Raw genomic sequence first — 19,718 nt, forward strand, 5'->3', positions numbered from 1 at the left:
CAACGAAAAAAAATAAAGAAAGATATTAGCGGGAAAATATAAGAAATGCAATTAAAATTAAAACGTTAAACAAGCAAGTGAACTAGAAAAAATATATAAAAAACATTAATAAATAACAACTGAATAAAATTAAATTTTAGTTAAATTTGTAAGATATATAGTATATTCATAATAAGTGAACCCTTCGCAACCAAAGTCTTTTACTCAAAAACTGAATTCATTCCAATTACAATTAAAAAGTAAAACAAGTTAATGAACTACACAATAATTTAAATTGAATGTACAAGATTGATATAGTTAAATCAAGAACACTTTCTCAAATGACAAAATTATGGACCACACACTCAAATTTAAACTTTATAATATATGTATATAATAAGTGAAATATATAATAAGTTATAACTCAAAAACCATATTTAAATCATATTTAAACCTTGCTAATAATTTTTATTTTTATTATTGAATGCTGACACAAAAAATAAATGGAAAATTTTTAAAAATGAATTGAGCTATGAAAATATTAAGTTAACATATAAGCAATTAGAAAACACTTGAAATAATAAGAAATAAATATTGAATATTAATATAAATTAATAAGAAGTAAAAAAACATATATTGAATTTTAAATTTAAGCAATAAAAATATTAATATATAAAATTTAAACATAATATATATATAATATTATAATATAATAATGTGTTAAATATTATTATTTACAATGAGTAAACCCTTCACAATTCAAGTTTATAACTCTTTAACGTAATCCCTTGAAATCCGCTTGTTGCAAGCATCTTGCAAGCTGGAAATTGTTACTTAAAGATTGCTATTGAAACTATTATTCGATGAACTGCAAAGCGGTGGCTGCAAAATAACTTCAAAGTTAAAAGAATTCCCCAGCCTCGGTCTTATTTTTCTCTCGCAAGAGTTTCTTGGTGAATTTCTCCAATGTATTTATTAATAACGCCTTTGACTTTGTGCCTTTTCCGCCTGCCTGCGAGCAACGATGAGGCAAAAGGACAGCAGGGACAAAGGACAAAAAAGGAATGCAGCCAATAACTTGGCGTTTAATTTTTGCACAATTCACCGCCAAAGGCCAAACAAATAACTTGAGCATCGGCAGCGGCATCGACATCGGCATCGACATGGGCGCAGGGCCAAAAGTATTTGCTGCACATAATTACATGAAATGCGCACGCATTAAAAATTAATAACTAACTGCCGCTGGCCCCTTTTACTTACAAGCAGAAAGGGGAGGGTGAGGATGGGAGGGAAAGAACAAATAAAAGCCAGATTTAATAAAGTGCAATATCATGGCAGAACAATCAAAAGGGCATTTGGTATAGTTGAGAGAAATGCCAACAAAGAATTATTAAGTATACGCAGTGCTGACTGCCCGGGAAGAATGCGTCAGATAAAATAATGAAAAATTAATCAAACATTACACAATTACAGAATAACAAAAGGCAAAATTCTCTGCTGCTACTGCAAGTCCATTAAATAAATTTCTTGGAATGAAAGATAAGATAAAATATTTGACTTTTCACATTTATTTATTTACAATTCAAATAAAACAATTTTAATTGAATATGTATTTAATTAAATACATAAAAATATTTAAAAAGTATACAATTTAAATTTTCAATTGTGGCTTGAATACTAAATTACTAAATTTTAAGTGTATATTTGAAAAGATGCCTTTATATACAATTAAAATGGAACAATTTTGTAAATTAATATGTATTTTTTTAATGTATTAATTTTTAACTTTAACGGTGTAAATTTATATTTATAAATAGTGCATAAATTAATATTTTTTCCAATTATAACTGTACAACTTTTAAGAAGAAAATAAGTAAAGAAAAAATGTTGCTGATGCAAGTGTCTTGAATACTTTTTTTAGCTGCCTGTTAATTGTTAAAAATGATGCCTTTTAACATTTGTAATTTATTTTTGTAATTTAATATGCATTTATTTAAGTATACAAATATATTTATTAAAATATACAACTTTAACTTTTTCTTGTGTTACTTTATAACTATAGAAAATGAATGAAAATTTATTGAACTTGTAATAATAATAAAGTATTATAATATTTTTTATATGTTTTCAATTATAACTCTACAACTTTTAAGGACATTTTAATATGTTTGTTTTAATCTGTTAACTGGAATTAAAGATAAAAAAGAATAAATTGCACAGCCTATACTCTGAGGGCAGCAACAAACCGAGAGCCAACAATTCAACGGCAAACAAAACTAACAAAAAAAAAAGAAGGAAAAGAAAAAAGAATAAGCGCCTCCTATTGAAAATATTGCACAATTTCCATAAATCGCAGAAAGAGAGGCGGCTGACGCAAAAACTCTCTACATCGATGAGCAAAGGCAGCAGAAAATGCAAAAGCAAAAGCAAAAGCCTCACCAATAACAAAAGGCAGGCAAACTGCTGTTAAACTGTTGTTTAAACGTATTGGCAGCGAGATTGTGTGGAGGACAACAGAACGGGGTATGGAGGAGGAGAAAATACTCGAATTGGAGGAGTTTTGTGGCCCATTGTGAGATGGCGCCCCTGGAACCACAAGCCGCACACCCACAACGCAACAGCAACAGCAGCAGCAGCAGAACTCAGGCCACAGCAACCACACTCACACACATACACAGTCACTTACTCACACACACACACATACGAGAAAGTATTGGGTATTGTAAAATCCCTTTGATTTTTTGCCGCACCGTTGCAAACAGCAATTTGGCAAATCCTTTCACAATCAAAATCAACCGCAGATGAAATTTTACCCAAAAATTGCTAGGCAAAAGGGCGTGTGAGTTCCACACTCGCCCATAACTATGCTTTATATGCTGACTCGCAAAAAAAATAAAGAAAAAAGTGCACAAATAAATAGAAGAACTTGGTTTCTTTTTTTTTAGCTACGTGCAAAAATCATTCGACAGTAAAACGGCAAATTAGCGTTAAGTGTAGAGCAAGCACCCTGTCGTTCATTTCACCTGTAGTAACAGCAGGTGCTTAAGTATTTTACGAGCAACTGTATTCAATTGGGCTGCAGTTCGTTGGCTGCCTTCGCTCTGCCTCTCAGCCGTCGACATTACGCATACGCCGCGTGTGTTAACTGCGCTCAAAAGTCAAGCCAATAAGTTGCAGCTTGTAAATTGCCTCGTTTCGTTGACTTGTTTTTGTTGCAATTGCTATTCGCTACTCTTCATGTTGTTGCTGTTGTTATTGTTGCTTCCCTTACTTACTGTTGCTGTTTGTGTAATGAAAACTTTTACAACGCCATATGCAGGCTATTAAATAACACACACACACACATGCGCGCCTTGGAATATGCAATCAAGCTCATTTATACTCATTAAGCGCTTATGTGCAAAGCGCAGAAGAGAAGAACAGAATTAACATGGCAGGATGAGCATGGAAGGACGAGCATAGGATGAGCATGAGCATGAGAATGACGATGACGATGACGATGAGAATGAGAATGCGAATCGCCAAAGGGACAGTGAACACTCTGAAGCGGAAATTTCCCTTTGCAACTGCTACCAAATGGGGCACAATTATCAATAAAATAATTGAAAGAAAAAGTTCCTTCTTCATATTTAAATTGCGTGAAATAAAAATGTGAAAAAAGTTTAAAGCAAGAAAATAAAACAAAGCTTAACATTTTAGATGAAAGAATTTATTACGCCTGAAAAATTATTTTAAAATTGTAATGAAATATGTTGTGTTATTTATTATGTATGCACAAAATAATAATTTAACAATTATTGACGCGTTATAAAATCGATCTCTAAAATTTATGTATAATTTGTTAACTAAGGAAGAATATAAAAAAGCTTAGAGTTTTAGAAAGAATATTAATATTATTTCAAGATTTTATTGTAAAAAATAACTATGTTGACTGATTATTTATAAAAAATAGAATAAATATAACTGACTGGTTACAATTTTTGTTATAGTTAGATAATTCTTAAAAAAATCAATTAATGTTTTAGATCATGACCAAATTATGAAATATATACAAAATTCTTGCATAAAGGAAAAATTTAAAATAAAACTTAAGGATTTTGAGGAAAGATGTACTTCAATTGAAAATTTATGTAAAGAAATACTGTTTTATTTTAACAAAATTTATATTCTAGTAAAAATGTTAGTAAATGAAAAATACAAAATATAAAATGACTGTGTATTATAGCGTGATAATGCAAAAGAAGACAAATCATTATTATTAAAATAAAAAATAATATCATATCCGTATATAAGCTAAATTTTAAAAATAGAATATTCATTGAAGAATATATTTCGGTATAAAAAATTACTGCTGTTCGATAACTTAAGACGCATTTTCGTGAAGTGAAGCGCGCCTGTTCTTTGTCGATGCGTATGTGGCATCCAAGTTTGTTGCTGGCTGCTTAACTTGACTTGCCTGCTAATATGTTTCTGATGTCTTTCGGGAGGCAGAAGGCAACAGAGCAGGGAGGGAATCGGCTCGTCTGAACGTAGGCAACACTTTTTTACTTAATGGCATGCGTCTCCAGCTCCAGCTTCGTCTCGAATCTCTTTCGTTCTCCTTTACTCTACTTCTCTCTGACTCAGTCTTTGCTGAGACTCTCTGCCACAGTCTTGGGTAGCTTGGTCGCTCTATATGCTGATTACTTTGCTCTGCTGTAGCTATTTGGTTTATGAATTTACTGCCGCTTGCTGCAACGGCAGCTTAAGTAATTAACAAATTAAAATATGTATAGAGCGCAAAATAGAGAGAAAATGTTCAGCTTCGCTCCGTTCCGTTCCGTTCTGTTCTATTCTGTTCTTTGCTTTGTGCAGCGCGCTGGTTGACAGGGAAAAAGCGAGGAAGCGACTTTTGCAACGGAAAAAGAAAAAAACGAAGAATTAAAAGCATGCTTCTTGGCGTTGCCATGAAAATGTTATGTATACGCACTGTGCTCCTAATGGAAAACTAGCTAAAGGATATCGCTGTAGTTCACGATTGCAGTGGAAACATTTAAGCTAAGCATCGCTTATTCAAAACTGTAATGTTCATGCTCACAATGTCTGTGTAAAATTAAGTTAAGTACTCGGTAAAAGCAAAATAACGCGGCGTCGCTTTGAGACTCATTTGTCTATGGAAAAAAGGAATATTTAATGGGTTGCCAGTTATTATAAATATAAATAAATTTAACCTTTTTTTATAGTACTCATATTAAGCAACAACTATTGAGTTTAATCGAAAGCGACAAGTTATTTATCTGCAAGCATTGTCCAACCAAATTCAGTTAAAATGCATTCGCCAAGCATTTATCGACAGCTGTTGTTCACACCACAAACCTTCCTTTCTTCTCTCTTTGCCTTGATCCCCAAAATGCTAAAACCCTTTTTGCGTAACCAGACGTTGGCCAAAAAGCTGTCGCATCAAATGAGCACCATAAATAATTTCATTTTCATTTCTATTTCCATCGCCATCGCCATTTCCATCCAAATAGCAATGCCACATTTGACAAGCGGACAACATCGAGGCGAGGCGAGGCGAATGGCGAACGCTTTTCCAATTTACGAGTGCCAACTGTTGCAATATGCAGACAACCCTCCAGTTGAGGAGGGGTCACTTCTCTCTCTCTCTCTCTCTCTCTCTCTCTCTCTCTCTCTCTCTCTCTCTCTCTCTCTCTTTCTCTGGGAGAAATAATAGTATGTAGTTACAGTGCGGCAACAAATCGCATAAATCATACGCCCAGTTGTACACGAAGCACTTTTCGGCGTTAATTGTAAATAAATAACATATTAAAATTTCCAGTCAATAACTTTAAGCCGTAATTAAAAGTAATAATGTGCACAGCTAACGAAAATTGTTGTTGGTCCTCACTGACTTGAATCCTTCCCTGCCCTTTCCTTGCCCTTCCCCGTCCTCGTCCTCGTCCTTGTCGTGTACTTCAGTACCTGCTGGCAGGATGCCGAACAACAGTCAGCGCGCAGGATGTAAGGATGTAAGGCTGCCTGCTGCTACGGCTGCCAACGGCAGGCGTCGCAAACTTTTGCGAAAAGGTCAATTAAACTGCATTAAGTTTAATAACTTTTGTGCAAACGAACGAAACGAAACAAAACGAAACGAACAGTTACCAAAAATGTCTGCAGACCCTAAAGCCGCAAGCATACTATTAAAGCAGCGCAAAAGGCTTTTGGCTAGCGGATTATGTACAAAACAGACATGCATGGGGGCCAAACACGTTATAATGCAACATATTGTGCGGCTGGCCACATGCAGCGACAGCAACACTTTCATATGACTGCGATCCAGCTGAGAATGTTCAGCTATAAGACACCCTGGATATAAATTAATTAATCTAAAAAGCTAAAAGTTATAAAGAATCTTGTGTAAACTTATTTAACAGAAAAATTGAGGTAAAAAAATATTAATTTAAAAACCTACAACTAAGCTAAATTTTCATTCTCATGTTGTAAAAACACCTTGACAAAAAAGATAATTTAAAAACCTAAAACTAAACTAAATTTTCATTCTCATGTGGTAAAAATACACATAAAAAATGTAAATTTCAAAACTTAAAACTAAGTTAAATTACTAATTGTTATATTAATATTATAACTGAGTAACTGCTATTTGAAAACATTACTTTTCAGTCTATTTATGTTTCTTTAAGGTTTTTATTAAGTGAAAAAGCTTTGCAAACAACGAAAAAAACAAAAGGTATTCATCATAAAAATGTTACATCACAGTTAAAGATGATAAAAGTGAAGCTAAAGCTAACTTCAGATTCTATCGTATAGTATCACATTCATGATAATAAACTTTAATGAAGAATGTTATTATATATGATATAATGATTTATATTAAATTTCATAATAAGTATAAATAAACTGTCACCTACATTTTTTGTATTCATTGAAATTTTTAGTGAGCTGCTTACTAATGTTATGATAAAACATATGTTCCAGTATTTTGAATAACTAATAATTTTAATAATAAATGCAATAGGAAAAGAAAGAGTATCTAAAAGAAAGAGTGCCTAAAATAACTGTAATTGGTGTTCACCAGATCATTATGTAATTGGTGTTGCAATATGTTCAAATCAGCAAAACACATTTGAAAGTATCAATGTCATATGGTAATCGTAGCACAGATAAATTTCCGACATAAAAAATAATAAATTAAAAAAAAAGCATATTATAGGATCAAGGATGCCTTGTTGGGACACACATACACACACACACTCACACGAACACACAAGCACACACATCCATTTGGCTCAACTTTATTATACCCCTTTGAACCCGAAAGTTGTTGGCTGGGTATAACAACAACACAGGTAGCAACACCTGTTTATGGTTTTTCGGCACAACATTTTACAACTGCCAGAAGGTTACACACACACACACCGCACGCACACACAGATAGTAAGAGAGAGAGGAAGAAAGAGCGAGAGAATGGTCGTCTGTTGTGTCGTTTGGTCGAGGCCAAAAGTTTTCGTAGCCAACTAATTTTTCCTGTCAAATGCACAGACGACAACAAAAAAAGTAACGACAACAGCGACGTCGTCGACGTCTTGGCGGGAAACTCGCCAACAACAGCAACAGCAACAAAAAAGCTGAAGGTGAAATTAAATAAAATTCGCCAGGATATGCGAAGGATGTGCGTGCGTATGTGCGTCTGTGTGTGTGTGTGTGTCTGTGTGTGTTTGGTGCCGTTTGCTTACGCCTGATTATGCGTTTGCATGCACATAAAGGCAAAAGTCAAACAGGAGACAAACTTCCTTGCCAGACCAACAGAGCCGCAGCAAACAGCAACAACAACAACAACAACAATGAGGAAACGCTTCGCTTTTGCTACCTTTTTTTATTATTATTATTTTTATTTTTTATTTATTTACGTGCGCTTTTTGATAGGGTTGACAGCAGGTGTTTACTTTTGTGTGTGTGCGTGCAAAAATTTGATGGCATTTTATGCTGCTGCAGATCAGCCCAAAAGTGCCGACCCCGCAACTCTAAGGACGTGGGACACTGTGAGTGCATATGTGTGTGTGTGTAAGTCAATAGGTGTGCGTCCTGTGCGTGCCATAAAAATTATATCATCTTGTTGTGACCTTCTCAGAGTATTTTCTATTCACAGCAAAACCGACTTCCGAAATATTGTTTTGTTTTGCGATTTTGAAAAACAATTTATAAGATAATTTAGTAATAAAATTAAGCACATTAAATGAAACAATTATTTGATAAAGATATTTACTTATACCGTTATTTCATCTTTTAGTTAATGTTAGACACAAAAACGTTATTTAATCTGAGTTATTTCAATGCATACACAAATTGCATTTCTTTTATTTGCATGTTTGATAAACGTTGCGAAAAAAATTCATTACGTATACTTAATATTATTCACAAGAACATTATTTAGTCTTAGTTATTTTTGTACATACAGAAATTTTATTTATTTCATTTGCAATTTTGAAAGAGAATGTATAAGGCAATGTGTTAATAAAACTAATACATTAAACGTATACTTAATATTCACAGGTAAGGTATTTGATCTAAGTTTATTTATTAATATTCCTCATTGAAATGTTATTTAATTTGCAATTGATAACCTTACAAAAATATCATTATTTCGTACTTTGATATTGTAGATTTTATGTCCTTGAAAATTTATTCTAAACTTGTAGTGATGAAGAAGTCACTACTTAATTTGATATATTTTCTAAATTTGGCAAGACAATCCTATTAAGTCGGACAATGTTTAATTACAAAAAGATAAAAATTATAAGAAATAAGACGGTTTTCCACGAACATATTTATGGCAATGTCTGAGCTGTTTTTAGTGAATTGTATTTTCTTAATGCCTTTCGCTTGAAAAATCCATTTTAATCGCGCAGCTTGGCGGAACGCTTAAAATTGTTTTATTGCAAGCCGAGCATAAAATATGTGTTAATATGCCAAAGCAAAGAACGCTTTTAAAAACAGAATATTGGAGTCGTTGTCATTGGCACTTGTGCACGACCCTGAAGCACTAAATGTCATGCCATTATTCGCTATCTGTAGTTGAGAGCGAGTCTTATGCATTTATAGGTGTCATGCCAACTGTTATCCGCTCTTATTTGGTTTTTATTCCTTTGTTTTCGCCTCGTCTTTCTTTAATTATAAAACTCCTCAATCTCTCGTTCGTGTTTTCGCTTCGTTCTCGTCCTCGTTCTATATCCAAGCGTATTCCCCAATGGCATCAAATTGTCTGTATGGCAAGGTAACAGAGTATTAAAAATTTCAGCACCAGCAGCAAAGTTTTTTTTTTCTGCTGTTTTTTGACCGTGCCACGCCCACTGGATGGAGCCTCCATGGTAACGCAAGCCGCTTAACGCAGCCAACTGCCAAATGTAAATATACTCCAAGCCCCTCCACAGTGGTAACAACAACAAAAAATATATAAAACTTTCTTAATAATATAAAAAAAAAACGACAGAGAATAAGTTCATTCAAGGCGCAGCAGAGCCGCCAGCGGAATGCGCATTGTTTTCAGCTTTTCAGCGCCGAAACAACAACAACAACAACAACAATAGCAACACCAGAAGAAAAGATGGTGAGCAAGGGGGACAAGAACGGAACTGAAAGAGCCCGGGAAAAGGCGACGCGGCGTGAGGAACTTAAAAACTTTGGCCATATCCCGCAGCTATGAACAACAGCAATCAATTTTCACATGCCGGCGAACAAATGTGCCGCACCGGGGTGTCCGCGTTGCGGATGGTTATACGATGACTAAAGAAGAGGTGGGGAAGAGGGGAGCGGGGTGCGGGGACTGGAGTCAGCAATGTCCTGTACGATTCCCAGTGGGTAGTTTAAAATTATAATGCGGCAACGCGCGTGTGAAAGTACCGTCATGACCATCAAACTGCGCAAACATTGGACAACAGTCGCCATCGTCGTCGTCATCGACGTTGGCACTCCGGGCATATTTACCAAGCGCTTCACATTACGTCCGGTTCCATCAAATCCGTGATATCGCCACGCCCACACCATCAGCACGCCCCGCCGCCTTGGTGTCGCTCCGCTGATTAATTTCTCGTTTTTGCGCCATTTTCTATTTGTCTTAGTCTCGGTAATTACAACAAGTTCTTCGCTCTGCTCGTGCTTCGTGCCGCATGAAGCATGCCGCGTGGCACAAGATAAACAAAGTCTCTTGCTATCGCTGATGCTTGGTTCCAAAAAGTGAGGTTCTCAGCTGGCTGAATGCTTCCGGTAATTGAATCAAATGAAGCAGCATTAGTAAGTATTAGCTTCTTATGGTCGACGGTTTTCTTCAGCTCTTCAGTTTCCTTTTTGCTTGCCCTTTCCAGCATAACTCTGTTTATTTTTTGTAAATTAATTTTTAATTTAATATACGTGTGGGCGAATGGAACGGGGGCGGAAGGGGGCTGCAAGGGCATGACTTGGGGTCAGAGGTCAGTAGTTTCGCGCCCCAGACACAATAGCATTGTGTCTCGTCTCGTTTGCGGCGCAGTGGCAAACAGCGCAAAAATAATATGAAAATAGCAGGCGAAAAGAAAAAAAAAAAATAAAAGTAATTTAAGCATTTAAATACCAAAGTTTGGCAAGTTGACTTCGCAATGCCCTTGCGGGCCACTGCTGACAATTAATTGGCTGTGAATGTGAGAAATAAATATATATTATATTTGACTTTAATAAAGTGTTGTAATAAGCGCACAAAACTTACACAATTTTCCGCGAAAGCGTAATAAAAAAAACATTGCATACTTGTATGGGCAAAATTGGCTTCCATATAAGTTTAAATGCTTATTCTTTTATCAAGTGCAATGAATATTACAACATAATAATGTACAATTTAGTGAGAAATGAGAAATATATTTTTGACTTTAAAAATGTGTAGTAATAAGCTTATAATATAATATCCATAAAATCGTCATATAAAAACATTGCATACTTTTAGGGGCACGCTTTGCTTGTAAATGAATTCTAATGTGCATTTACTTTTCAACTGCATTGAGTGTTATTCACAAAACAAAACTGATTTATAACGGTTACCGAATGCAAAATACTAATAATAATCAATAATATTCACTTAAATTGGTTTAACAAAACTACTTTATTTCAAAAATTGTTTAGTATTCATCTTGAACAATTTAAATTCGTTTTCTCTTAACATACTATTTAATAATTATTGAGCAATAACTAATATAAAAATACAAATCAGTTGAGAAAAGTTTTATTACTTTATTATTTTATTTTATTATTTATTTTTCTACTATTTAATTGTGTTTGTGTATTATGTTTGTCAATAAGTTATATCCAGTTGAGATAAATTGTGTTATTTTATTACTTTATTGTATTATATATTTTTGTATTAGTAAATTCACAATTTTATTATATTTCAGATAAAAAAAATAGATCAAAGCAAAATACTACTTAAATCATTTTAATTTGTAATTCGTTTACAAATTTCACGTTCTTAACAACATTTCACACTTTTGGACATTTATACAAGCAATTAAAATATTCAAGTTCAATAATTTCAAAAACATGTTCATCAATTAGTCTGCGCCGTAATATTAAATTCTTTTTTAAATCACATAAAATTTGAATAATATATTCTCGTAAAATTAAGAATAATTATCGGCCTATGCAAACACAGGAAGTCTAATGCCTCTTAAGCCATGTGATAAAGTTGACAAAAATATTATAATACCCCAATTCTAGGCTAGACGCGCAACTGAAAAGTGGCCAAAAAGAGCCCGCAAGAATATAGAAGTACATAAATAGCGGCCACAAAAAAAAAAGAAGACGAAAAAAACAAAAAAATAAAAATGAAGAAAAATAGAAAAGCAAAAAAAAAGGCAATTTCAGCTGGTCAGCAGGTTTTGTAGTTCTCGCAGTTCAGAGCGAAAGCCTGTCGAAAATAAAAGTAAAGCAGGCAACACAAAGCGAAACAGTGGCTGGGAGGAGGGAAGGGAAAGAAAGCGAGCGACGACGACGACGACGACGACGAAATACTTTTTCAAGATAAACGGAAACAAGCCAAGATGGAATTAATTTTCCGCTTTGAACAAACAAGCGGATGTAAATAAAAAGTACCAGCGAACGTTTTCTACGTCAAAGTCGCACAGGGAGCGGGCTTGAGCATAGAGAAGACAGTCCGGGGAATGGAGCAAGGGGGGAGCTTGCAAAAAGGAGCCGGGCAGCCGCAACTGCTTAGACTTTATCCCCCAACCTCCGCCTGCTGTTGTTTTTGTGTTTGTGTCCGGGAAGAGAGAGAGAGAGAGAGACCAAAGCCTAGAAAAAGGGGAGGCAGCAAAATGGAAGTGGGCGCTACGTCTGCCAAGTTTAGGTCTAAGATCAGACTGGTCCAAGTTATGTGCTGTTAATGACTGTACAAGAAGTTTAATTGTATGCCTTCCCTCGATAAAGACAGCGCAACGGGCTGAGAAAGAGACAGCGATAAGGGGAGACGCAATGTGGTTTGGTGGGCGTGCGGTAAAACAGCGGCACACAAACACACACGCATATTGACAAATTGCAATTTAAATAGACAGCAATAAGTTAAACAGACGCACATGGACACATAACTAAAAGCAGAGAAAGAGAGAGGTAGAACAAGAGCGAGAACGAGAGTAAGAGACGAAGATGGAGCTGAGAAGACGCAGGCATAAACACGCAATGTCTAATTAGTTTAACACAGCAAGGGGAGCTGGAATTCCTCTACTTATAGAGATGAACATAACTTCGACTATCGAAAGCAAAAAGTCAACAAGCTGAAGAAGTTTTACAACCAAAAGCTAGAGATGAACAGCTGAGAAATCGAAAGGAAATAAAAACAACATTTATGTAAATGAAAAGCATATTAAACAAAACATAAAACACGAATCTTAGAAGAAAATTCTAATGGGAGAAGTTTTGATGAAAGCAAAAAAGTTGATTAATTATGTTTAATTTGAATAATAATAATTTGAATATTCTTAGATCAACATTAATTTAGTTTTTTGTGAATGATCTTTCTTGCTGAATTTGTTTAATGAAATTTTGTATACCAGATTCGAACTTTAAGTTATTATAAAATTTAATTTTAATGTCAAATTATATAAAACTTACACGATATAAAAAATCTGTTCATAAAAATTATTTTTGAAAGATATTTCTTGATGAAAGTCATCTAAAGTAATTTTGTATACCAAATATAACTTTGAATTGGAAATTGTTAAATTATACCTATTTCAATTTTTTTTAATCATAACACCAAGTTGAACTAATCTTCTCGATAGTTGTGTTTGCCTCATCTCTAAAAGCTAAACACATTAGGCCATTTTTCTGGCTTACTTACCATATATTATAGTACAATAGTTGCCATCTCTCAGAGTTGATGTTGTTGTTTGTGGACCAAATATTGATGAAACATTTACGCACACACGCACACAATTAAACACGTTTACTCACGCAGCACACAAAGTGACTCACATACACACACGCATAGACCCACACACAATCGCAATCGCACTCACACACAGACACACATTCAGACACAGACACAGACAGCATATATAAGTAGTAATTGATGGGTTTCCTTTTATAACAACATCAATCATACGCACTGTGTTGCCCCGCATTTTGTGCCCAGGTTAAATTATACACACATTCGTATGTTTGGCTGTGTATGCTAGCTTGCTTGCTTATATCCAGTATCTGAAATGTATTTATTTGGCGAAAAGCTTCTTTGCACTATATCAAATATACATATGCATGTATGTGTTAAGCTACTACCTAATTTAATCACGCCTTGACATTACTGATTGCCGTTGCCGTTGTTGTTGTTGTGTTGGTTGTTTGAGTTGTCATTGTTGCAGTTTCAGTGGTTGTCTCTGTGCTCAGACTCTGTCGCTTTATCCAGCACAATATGTTGACCCAGATCATGCCACAGAATCCCATATAGATAATACGAAAACGTGGCGCTATAAACAAAAAGTTCAAGGCTTGTGCCGGCAGCCAGAAGACACAAGAACGCTGGAAAGTGGGCATAAATTTTTCACGCAGTTCTTGAAAAATGTCATCAGAGCCTTCCATGAGCGACATGCCTGCCATGCAGAGAAAGAGAGTTTTAATTATTGGAGAATGTTATGAAAATTATAAAATAAGGATCAATAAATAAGACTAAGGTTTACTGCAAAATTTTTACTTTTTCTAAATGGACTTAAATAAAAATATATGTTTATACTTCCATTATACTTATATAATATATCAGTAAGTTACTTTTTATTTGTATTTTTTAAGTTTTAGGAAAACTTAACTGATATAACTATCAAGCGTAAGAATTGATTATTGCTTTTAATCTTAATTCATTAAAATTAATTCAAATATAAATGTACCAACAATATATTTTTAAGCATTAATAATTAATAGCTCTCACAATAAAAAAAAATTATTAACTTTTTGAATTAATTCTCTTATTTAAGTTGTAATACATTATTGTATCTTTTTATTATATTTTTCTTTTCCTAGAAAACAACATTTTTAAAATATTAAAAACATTGTGGAGAATAAAATAAATCCATTTATTGTGTTGAATTTTTGTTTAAAATAAATATTCTATAACAACCTATTTTGAATATCTTTTTAAAATACCCTAATAAGTATTTTGGCATTCTTACCCGTGTAGAATAAAGTAAGGCAGTAAGGTGTCAATATAAACTGATCCAACAGCAGCTTTTTGACAATAGTCTTCTTGAGTGTACCCGGAAAAGTTCCATCTAGCCACTTATACCTGAGATTGAAGAAATAACAAAGATTAATTAAAAGAAGAACTCAGTGAAAGTGCAACAATTAGAATGAGAATGAGAAGCAGACACATGAAGCTTTTGTGAGGTGTGCAAAGAGTGCATAGAGTAAAGATTAGTGTAACTTTGTATTCTACATATTCGCCGTTATCATTCTCGATTACTGTGTAGCATTGTAGCATTTGTTATCGACTGTTGTGTGCTGTGTTTAGAGTGCTTTTGCTTTTGCGTTTTCTGTTGCGTTTATCCGACACTTACATATCTGATAAGTTAACGTGCACATATGCCTCATTTCATGGTGCGTAGCGTGCTTGGCTCGAGCTTAAAAGCTCTCTTATGCTTAAATGCCGGTGCTGCTAAAGAGAGAAAGAGAGAGACAACGTAATGTGTGTGATTTGTGTGCTAAGAGAACGAGCATAAGCGTGCTCTTAAGTGACGGACACGTGCTGAGCAGCTTTTGGCAAATGGTAAACAAATTGATAAAGAAACCCAAACGAAAAGAGGCAACAAAACAAAAACGAAAACATGCGACATTTACAAATTGAATGAAAAATTGAGTTTTTGAGTGTGTGTGTGTGTGTGCGAGAGGTAAGTACGTGTGTAAGTGTGTGTAGATATGTATCAATTAAGTATATATGTTTTATGTGTGTACCAAGCGTAGAGTGTTGGGGCATAGATGGCGGTGCCCATTACCGCATATCGTCCAACTGTTGTATAATCGATATCCTCACGCTGCTCTGGCGTCTGCAAGACACATAAATCTAATTACAATGTTCTCTCACATCTCCGCCCCCAAGTGAAAGCCATGAGATAAACTGACACAAACTGCTTCACTACTCACCGCCAGCCAGCGCTTGGAGACATATTGCTGTGAGAACTCCGCACCCACATAGAGGCTGCCATAGATGGCGCTGTTGGTCACAAAGGGATGGCGCTTGAACAGGCCTCGGGCGCCGGCAATTAGGCGTGACATCGTCTCACAATCACACACAGCACAACAGAAAGCAACAACGCAACGCTGCACAGCAACAATAACAACTTTGATTTATATTTATTAACTGCAAGTGTAGCAATTGAGCTTACGATTTTACACAGAGCGAGACAAACTGTCAGCCCAACGCCGTCAAAGCTTCGCAGCCGAATGAAACTTGCTCGTTCTCAGCTGTTCCAAAAGCTGCTGCAGCTGGGTTGGTGTAGGTTATCAATTGGTCACCATGGGAGAGAGAGAGAGCGAGCGAGAGAGAGCGCACTTTAGATATGTCTTTTATTTCCTGGTTGAGCTTGTTAAACTTTATGAATGCGCTACAGCGTACAATCAAATTGATTAGGGTTTTTTGGGGGCTATAAATCATAGATTCCCTTATTGCACTTGGCAAAACACTATCTTTATTTTATACCAGGCACTTTAGCTCTTAATACAGATAAGCGTTGTTAATTGAAAGTGCAATTCACTTATTGATACAATGCTACATATGTTATGTATGTATGATATACCTACCTATTGAGGTAGACGCCAACTATGGCAACAAAAGCTCGAACGGAACTCGCTAATATTGATGAGCAGATAAGCACTTGGTGGGGCATTCTTTTAATATTTATATCTTTAATGAATTTGATAACAAACACAAAATAAATTAGAAGCCTTAACATAATATTATTTGTAGTAAATGTAGATAGTGCAATATCTAATAAATTCTTTATTAATTGTATAATAAATATTTTAATAAATTTTAAACGAAGCTGAAAAGTTTGCACATAATACGTTTATTTTGTAGTAAATTTAGATACTATAATATCTAACAAAAAAAATTAATTCTATGTTGATTGCTGCTTAAGTTCATTCAAAAAGATTCACAAGGCTAATGAATCTAAATAAGAGTCAAGGGTAAAAATTCACTTCTCCAATTCCGTTTCGGTATTAAAAATATCAACTAAAAGATATACTATAAACTTAACTCACTTCTATTAAAATATGTTTAAAAGTATTATAATAAATAATAATATAAATAAATAATAAAATATAAATAATCCATTAAATTTTTGAACAACAATAATATAGCTATTCTCTTATTTATAAATAAAATAGAATAAAATAAAAATGAAGACATGATTGTTTACGTAATAAAATACTTTTACCCTTTTAATGCAGTAATTTTAATTAATAGTTTCACATTCTTTGCGATATATTTTTTCAAGGCTTTGTAAGAAATACCTCTAATCGATACACTTGTCTGTAAATTCCTCCTACTAACATATCTCATGAATTCCGTTGATAACACCCTTGGAACGATATATCTTATCTGATTATTTCGACACTCTATCTTTGACTCAATCAGTGCTGCACTCATGCCTTTGCCACACCAATCAGGGATACACTCTAAGGCGCACGAAAAAGTTGAAGACATAAAAATGCAATAAGTGTAGAGACCCTTTGCTAATGGCACTTTACGCACGACTAACAAGCGCAGCAGAAGAGAAGACGATGCGACGATGAGTTGCGAGGAGGCCGAAAACATGCGAAAGTCGCATTGGGGAAAACTTTGATTGAGTGGCAAAGAAACTGTTGGGCAAAGGTGTGAAAAACTGAAACCAATTTAAAAAGTTGGCTAACCATATGGAGAGTGCTGCTGAGGAATGCAAACAGAAGACTGAGAGACACACAGAAAACAGAGAAAACTGGAAACACAAAACAGAAGTGGCAGGAGGCGACGCAGTCAAAGCTGACAGCACACAACACGACAAACAAACAAGGAAACAAACAAACAAACAAAGCGAAGAAACTTTTCACACACAACAAACACGACCACCGTTGAACACTTGACAGGACCAAGGATGAACTTGGGCGCGCTTGCCAGATCCCTGAGCAACAGTCTGAGATTTGGTGTGGGCTCCAAAAAGCAACTGGAGACACCATCCCAAGCAAACGAAGCCGCATCGACGTCATCGAGTCGAAAGACTGAGCTCTCCAAAAGTTGTGACAATAATTTAAGACTTATTGCACCATCATCCGATGAATGCAGTCATCGACAACAGCCATTTAATCAGACGATATCGCAAATCCTGCAAAAAGTCAGTGAACTCGAGCACACGCTCTACGAGGATCAGCAACTAGAATTCAAGCTGCGCATGGCTTTGGAGCGTCAAACGGAGCGAGTGCATGAGCTCAACTTCTCACTGGATACGGAAAAAGATCGAAATGAACGTTTGGTGCAATTGCTGCATGGTGTGGACACCGATTCCTGCAGCGATAGTGAGCCGGAAGCGGAGGGATTGAATGCCTTGGTACTGCATTCCAAGGGAAATCTCTTTGAATCGATCAGTCCATTGCTTATGCAGCAACGGTGGGTAGAGTGCACATTAAACTGCGTTAGACCCTCTAGACAATAGTTATTAGATCTTAGTTATATTTAGCTTAGTGTTCATTAATAATAAGACAATCTACTATCTTAAATATTTTTCAAGCAGCAACGGATTAGATACATGATACATGACTTTACATGACAATTTCAGACTCAGAATTAATTTTAAATAGGTTAGAGCTCATAAATTATGCATCCGAAATTAGACTCAACTAATTTTAATAGGACTCATGCTACAACTGTAAGTGAAGTGCACAGTAGACTTCGTTAGACCCTTTCAATTATAGTTTTTAAATATTAGTTTTCCCAAATTATAAGACAATACTCTATTTTCAATGTTGTTCAAGCACCAAAGGACATTTACACATTAATTATAAAGCTGAAATTGCTCTTTACTAATTTTAAGTGCACAGTAGACTTCGTTAGATTCTTTTAATTCAAATTAATTCTATACCAATATTATGGTGTTTTCAGATTTTAATAGGATTTATCTTAATTTATTTAATTTCACTTGATATCTTGCAGCTACGATGAACTCTCTGCTTCCCACCGACAAATCCATCGTCTGCTGGCCAAGAAGGACAAAGCTATGACGTTACTGAAATGCGATTTAGAAGAGCTGCGTTGCAAATATGATGCTGTAGTGAATGATCAACGAAATGAGGAAAGGAGACTGGAAGCACTATGGACACGCTTTCAACATATGCAACAGAAGAAGAAGCAACAGATCTGCATACTCAAAGAGACTCTGGGCTCTGCCAGTGAATGCATTTTACATGCTCAGCTGGCCATCGAAAGCTGCAAGCCACGCAGCGCCATAGATGAGAAAAATTTGAGAAAATTCAATTTGAGTTTACAGTTCTTCATGAGTGAACTGCGCAATTGTTGCTGTCAACGCAAATTACAAGAGCTGCAGCAACAACAAGGTCGGGATATCGATGTAGATGAGGAGCTGCTGCAGCAAAAACAGAAAAGTTGCCCAGTGGCGCCATCTCGCAGCGACAGCTCGAAGCATAACTCAAAGCGAAGCCAGCGCACGCGTCACAAGCATTGAACATTTAAATTGAACTATTCGAATTAACTGATTTGTGTCTTGACGTTAGATTCATTCAATAGTTGAGCAATTTGTAAACAAAAAATTAAATTGAAACGCAAAAAAATAGTTGCGCTAACGCGAAAATAAATAAATTTATTGTTAAAGTGATTTATTCAATCAATTAATTATCGTGGAATTATTCCAGGAAACTTATACAGATTCGATATTTTGAAAAATACCGCAATATTTTGGTAGCGGGTAACTCACAGTCGAACACACTCGACTGTAGCTGTCTTACTTGTTATACGTACTATTTCTTATATTGATTAGTCCGAAATTTGTTCTTGTTTCGCTGGCAGCTTGATATTGCTGCAACCTAAGAAACCTTACGTTTCTTGGGGCTGAGCATGTGTCCGGTGGTCCATTCACAAAGTACGAGTATTATATGGAGTTATCCATAGGGTAGAAGGGTATTATAACTTTGTGCCGAAAGGAAATGTATGTAACAGGTAGAAGGAGGCATCTCCGACCCTATAAAGTATA

The 19,718-nt window shown here is 35.1% G+C and overlaps 2 protein-coding genes across 5 annotated transcripts; one reads left to right on the plus strand and one right to left on the minus strand.

Annotated features, from left to right (window-relative positions):
• Positions 1 to 13,666: 13,666 nt before the first annotated feature.
• LOC117571540 (mpv17-like protein) lies at positions 13,667 to 15,954 on the minus strand. 3 transcript variants are annotated; one of them, XM_034253731.2, is made up of 5 exons: positions 15,864 to 15,954; positions 15,622 to 15,798; positions 15,433 to 15,524; positions 14,655 to 14,767; positions 13,667 to 14,081 (listed from the first exon to the last, which is right to left on the minus strand). In XM_034253731.2, exons 2-5 carry the CDS (start codon positions 15,751 to 15,753, stop codon positions 13,780 to 13,782), a joined length of 639 nt encoding a protein of 212 aa, XP_034109622.1. In that variant the 5' UTR covers positions 15,754 to 15,798; positions 15,864 to 15,954; the 3' UTR covers positions 13,667 to 13,779. The 3 variants fall into 3 exon arrangements, with proteins under 3 accessions (XP_034109622.1, XP_034109624.1, XP_051861017.1); XM_034253733.2 differs by lacking the exons at positions 15,622 to 15,798; positions 15,864 to 15,954 and adding an exon at positions 15,039 to 15,133 and having other exon boundaries at positions 15,433 to 15,513; XM_052005057.1 differs by lacking the exons at positions 15,433 to 15,524; positions 15,622 to 15,798; positions 15,864 to 15,954 and adding an exon at positions 15,039 to 15,136.
• Positions 15,955 to 17,492: 1,538 nt separating this feature from the next.
• On the plus strand, positions 17,493 to 19,331 carry LOC117568310 (uncharacterized). 2 transcript variants are annotated; one of them, XM_052004908.1, is made up of 3 exons: positions 17,493 to 18,121; positions 18,665 to 18,939; positions 18,999 to 19,156. In XM_052004908.1, exons 1-3 carry the CDS (start codon positions 17,613 to 17,615, stop codon positions 19,010 to 19,012), a joined length of 798 nt encoding a protein of 265 aa, XP_051860868.1. In that variant the 5' UTR covers positions 17,493 to 17,612; the 3' UTR covers positions 19,013 to 19,156. The 2 variants fall into 2 exon arrangements, with proteins under 2 accessions (XP_051860868.1, XP_034104751.1); XM_034248860.2 differs by having other exon boundaries at positions 18,665 to 19,331.
• Positions 19,332 to 19,718: the final 387 nt, after the last annotated feature.

Source organism: Drosophila albomicans, chromosome 3 (assembly GCF_009650485.2).
Source record: "Drosophila albomicans strain 15112-1751.03 chromosome 3, ASM965048v2, whole genome shotgun sequence".
Taxonomy (NCBI): Eukaryota; Metazoa; Arthropoda; class Insecta; order Diptera; family Drosophilidae; genus Drosophila; species Drosophila albomicans.

What these genes read in the sequence shown, in the direction of transcription:
- LOC117568310 (XM_034248860.2), top strand. Translation starts at nt 17,613, where the DNA reads ATGAACTTGGGCGCGCTTGCCAGATCCCTGAGCAACAGTCTGAGATTT. An exon ending in CCATTGCTTATGCAGCAACG is followed by an intron (nt 18,122 to 18,664) that starts GTGGGTAGAGTG and finishes GATATCTTGCAG; the next exon opens with CTACGATGAACTCTCTGCTT.
- LOC117571540 (XM_034253731.2), bottom strand. Translation starts at nt 15,753, where the DNA reads ATGTCACGCCTAATTGCCGGCGCCCGAGGCCTGTTCAAGCGCCATCCC. An exon ending in TCTCCAAGCGCTGGCTGGCG is followed by an intron (nt 15,525 to 15,621) that starts GTGAGTAGTGAA and finishes TGTGTCTTGCAG; the next exon opens with ACGCCAGAGCAGCGTGAGGA. An exon ending in GCCCCAACACTCTACGCTTG is followed by an intron (nt 14,768 to 15,432) that starts GTACACACATAA and finishes CTTCAATCTCAG; the next exon opens with GTATAAGTGGCTAGATGGAA.